The 4,492-nt window shown below is 41.0% G+C and overlaps 1 protein-coding gene across 1 annotated transcript in view; it reads left to right on the plus strand.

The window, feature by feature from the left end:
- Positions 1–4,492, plus strand: part of ZMYM5 (zinc finger, MYM-type 5) — a 45,626-nt gene that overhangs the window by 28,193 nt on the left and 12,941 nt on the right. The window contains exons 5-7 of the mRNA XM_011976531.1: positions 316–601; positions 1,474–1,639; positions 3,621–3,833. Coding sequence (XP_011831921.1) covers positions 316–601; positions 1,474–1,639; positions 3,621–3,833 — 665 coding nt within the window. The remainder of the gene's footprint in view (positions 1–315; positions 602–1,473; positions 1,640–3,620; positions 3,834–4,492) is intronic.

The raw sequence follows: 4,492 nt of genomic DNA on the forward strand, positions 1-4,492 counted from the left end.
AGTTAGTATATTTGTATAATCTATTACGCTCAGTAGATATTTGAACCTGGAGTCTGACTTAAGAGCTGATGGCTACCACATTACACAATTCCAGACGCCAACATTTATTATCATCGTTGGCACAGTGGAGTATCATTCACTTGAGATACAAAGTGGATAGTTGCCCTGGGATTGTGCATCAAGAGTGTTTGGCCTTAACCACATGTTTATACGCCTGCCTCATCTGTCTCTTAAACTCTTAAATGAAAATGTAAGTTATTTTTCTGATGTACATTTTGATTTGTTCCATGATTTTTTTCTTGTTTCATTTTTAAGATTCTTGGATCTCCCAGTCAGCTTCATTTCCCCGTAATCAGAAACAGCCAGGGGTGGATTCTTTATCACCAGTGGCCTTACTTCGTAAGCAGAATTTCCAGCCTACAGCCCAACACCAACTCACTAAACCAGCTAAAATCACTTGTGCAAATTGCAGAAAACCTTTACAGAAGGGCCAGACGGCTTATCAGCGGAAAGGATCAGCTCACCTCTTTTGTTCCACCACCTGCCTTTCTTCCTTTTCTCATAAACGTACTCAAAACACACGAAGTGTAATGTGTAAAAAGTAAGCGGTACCTTTCAACATTTCTTCATGTAGTCGAATACTAATGGTATAAATAAGTAATATAATTGCAGAGCTGGATAGATTTATGGGTAGAATTGTTGCAGGAGTGTCTTCAAGTTCATTGAGCTTGAGCTCCTAGAATATATCCAAGCCGTGGACTAGTATGTGCTGTATTTACTCTTGGCAGAAAAATGGAACATAGGTATGAAAATTAATTGCCCTCCTCCCTGCTACTACATTTGCCTCCCCTGCTTCCCCATCTTACACCTTAGTTCTATGAATTTATTACCAGCATTTTTGTTTGTTGGTTTGTTTTTGAGATGGAGTCTCACTCTGTTGCCCAGGCTGGAGTGCAGTGGCACGATTTCCACTCACTGCAACCTCCACCTCCCAGGTTGAAGCGATTCTCCTGCCTCAGCCTCCCGAGTAGCTGTGATTACAGGTGCCCGCCACCACGCTCAGCTAATTTTTTGTATTTTTAGTAGAGACAGGGTTTCATCATGTTGGCCAGGCTGGTCTTGAACTCCTGACCTCAAGTGATCTGCCCACTTCGGCCTCCCAAAGTGCTGGAATTACAGGTGTGAGCTGCTGTGCCCAACCTATGACCAGCATTTTTGAATGCATCTAAAAATCTTAAGAACTTGTGGCAAGGTTCTTGTGCTACGAAAGATTTTTATCTCTGACTCTTCTTGTTCTATATCATTTAAGAACTCTTGGCAATAAAGCCAAAAGTGGATTTGCTGCATCCAAAGTTATACTTGATTTCTAGTATTAAATCATAAGAAAATGAAAAATGGCAATTATTATTCGTATATTTGACTTGTATTAAAATGCAGTGTTCTTAAATTGTGTGTCTGTACCTTCTGTTTCAGAGATGCATCTACAAAGAAGGCTGATGTTGTTCTTCCAGTAGAATCAAGCAGATCCTTCCAAGAATTTTGTAGTACATCTTGTTTGTCTCCCTGTGAAAACAACCGGAATCTTAAAAAAGGAGTTTTTAATAAGTCAAGATGTACAATTTGTAGTAAATTAGCAGAGGTCTGGATTTTTATATCTAAGTTGTTTAGGCTAACAGTGATAATTTTAACTTTTAAGTACTATTATGTACTCTTTCATCTACATAATGCACATGTTCTGGATGTATAACATGAAGCTGAAAGGAAGAATAAGGATATGTTAGAACTATCCTATGGGATATTTTATAAATAAAATTCCATTTGCATAGCATCGAAAGTACACATCTGTTTCTATGGAATTAGTTGTGCTCATAAACAAGGCAATTGTTTTATGGTGGGTTTTGTTCTTCCTGATGACATTCAATAAAACTGTAGTCTCAGGAGTTGGGGGTCAAGGGCTGGAAAACTACCTTGGGGCCGGACGTGGCGGCTCACGTCTGTAATCCCAGCACTTTGGGAGGCCGAGGCAGGTGGATATCTTGAAGTCAGGAATTTGAGACCAACCTGGCCAACGTGGCAAAACCCCATCCCTACTAAAAATACAAAAATTAGCTGGGCATGGTAGCGTAAGCTACTTAGGAGGCTGAAGCAGGAGAATCGCTTGAACCAGGGAGGCGGAGGCTGCAGTGATCCGAGATTGCGCCACTGTACTCTAGCCTGGGCAATAGAGCAAGACTCTGTCTCAAAAAAAGAAAGAAAAACAAAAACAAAAACAACATACCCATCTAACAAACCTGCACATGTATCCCCTGAATCTAAAAGTTAAAATTAGGAAGCGACACTTGTTCCTGGTACAAGAACACATGGAACAAGTGGAGTGAATGTATGCTGTTTGCTTAACATTAAGTGATATTGCGGTCTTCCCATTTCTTAGAAGAGAAGAAACATGCATACAGGCAGTCCTCACTTTATAAAGTATTTGGTAACTAAATTTGGTGTTGGTTACCCTGAGTCATGCATACGAAGGACATGATTTTATCGCAGTTACCAGCGTGAGAACTACCCTGCTTCTAGTTATACAGTCCCCATCCTGAATACAGATCATATGGATTCCCTCAGCTCCCTCCACAAATGTTGTAGGGCAGTGAACTTGACTTAAAATACTGACTAAAAATTGTTGATCCTTGGAGATGAGTGACTCACACATATAATCCCTACTGCTTAGGAGGCTGAGACAGGACGATCACTGGAGTCCAGGAGTTTGAGGTGGAGTGAGCTGTGATTGTACCACTGCTTTCCAGCCAGGATGATAGAGCAAGAGACACTATCAAAAAAAAAAAAAAACGATTGTGACCCGTTTCTTTTAAGTGGGTCACGTCAAAATCTAAACCAAAGCCAGGTGTGGTGCTGCGAGCCTGTAATGTGAGCTACTCAGGGGGCATGAGTGGAAGGCTTGCTTGAGCCCAGGAATTCCAGCCCAGGGTAACAGTAAGAACTTGTCTCAAAAGTAGAGTTCATTATCTGTTATTAAATGTCTCTCGGGAAGTTATTATTGATTGTATTGCTTTCCTATTAATCTTTTCCTCTTTTGTAAAATCAAAGTGAAATTACAAATAAAGGAAAAAATAAAATATGTTTTTAAAAAATCTTTTACCAGCAAGGCATGGTGGCTCATGCCTGTAATCCCAGCATGTTGGGAGGCCGAGGTGGGCAGATCACTTGAGGTCAGGAGTTCGATACCAGCCTGGCCAACATGATGAAACCCCATCTCTACTAAAAATAAAAAAATTAGCCGGGCATGGTGGCAGGTACCCGTAATTCCACCTACTTGGGAGGGAGGGTGAGGCAGGAGAATCGCTTGAATCTGGGAGGCAGAGGTTGTAGTGAGCCGAGATTGTGCCACTGCACTCCAGCCTGAGTGACAGAGTGAGACTCCATCTCAGAAAAAAAGAAAAAATCTTTTCCCTGGGTATATCTTCCTCTGAGATATGATTAGGGATTCTTTGCTTCTGTTACAGAAACTAGTTATCTCATTGCTTGCTGTGCTAAACTAGTTATCTCATTGCTTGCTATGCTAATCTGGTTCATATATCTTAGTTAACGAATTCTGGTTTTTCTTTTAGATTCGCCATGAAGTCAGCGTAAATAATGTAACACATAAACTCTGCAGTAACCATTGCTTTAATAAGTACAGATTGGCTAATGGTCTAATAATGAACTGCTGTGAACACTGTGGAGAGTACATGCCTAGTAAGAGTACTGGAAACAACATCCTGGTGATTGGAGGTCAGCAGAAGAGATTTTGCTGCCAAAGTTGTATTAACGAATATAAACAGGTAATTCTTTTTAATCAGCTTTAAATGATCAAATATATAGTAGCTTCATCCTTACAGCTTACATGAACCAGATTTATCTTAGAATCTCATTTAATTCCATTCCGTCATTGTGTCATTGGTTTGTCCCATCTCAAATATTCAAGTCTATAGATTGTTGTAAGCTTGTTTTAAAAGTTTACTTTGGGCTGGGTGCAGTGCCTCACTCATGTAATCCCATCATTTTGGGAGGCTGAGGCGGGAGGATTGCTTGAGCTCAGGAGCTTGAGACCATCCTGGGCAGCACAGTGAGACCTAATCTCTACTAGACATGTTTTAGAATTAGCCAGGCATGATGGCATGTGCCTGTAGTCTCAGCTACTTTGGAAGCTGAGGTGTAAGGATTGCTTGAACCTGGGAGATTGAGGCTACAGTGAACTATGATTGTACCACTGCACTCCAACTGGGCAACAGAGCAAAAGCCTGTCTAAAAAAAGAAAAAGAAAGAAAAAGAAAATGATCAGGTACAGTGGCTCACACTTGTAATCCCAGCACTTTGGCCAAGGCAGGCAGATCACCTGGGGCCAGGATTTCAAAACCAGCCTGTGCAACATGACAAAACCCCCTCTCTTCTAAAAATACAAAAATTAGCCAGGCAAGATGGTGTGTGCCTATAATCCCAG

The sequence above is a fragment of the Mandrillus leucophaeus genome, unplaced genomic scaffold (genome assembly GCF_000951045.1).
Source record: "Mandrillus leucophaeus isolate KB7577 unplaced genomic scaffold, Mleu.le_1.0 Scaffold168, whole genome shotgun sequence".
Classification (NCBI taxonomy): Eukaryota; Metazoa; Chordata; class Mammalia; order Primates; family Cercopithecidae; genus Mandrillus; species Mandrillus leucophaeus.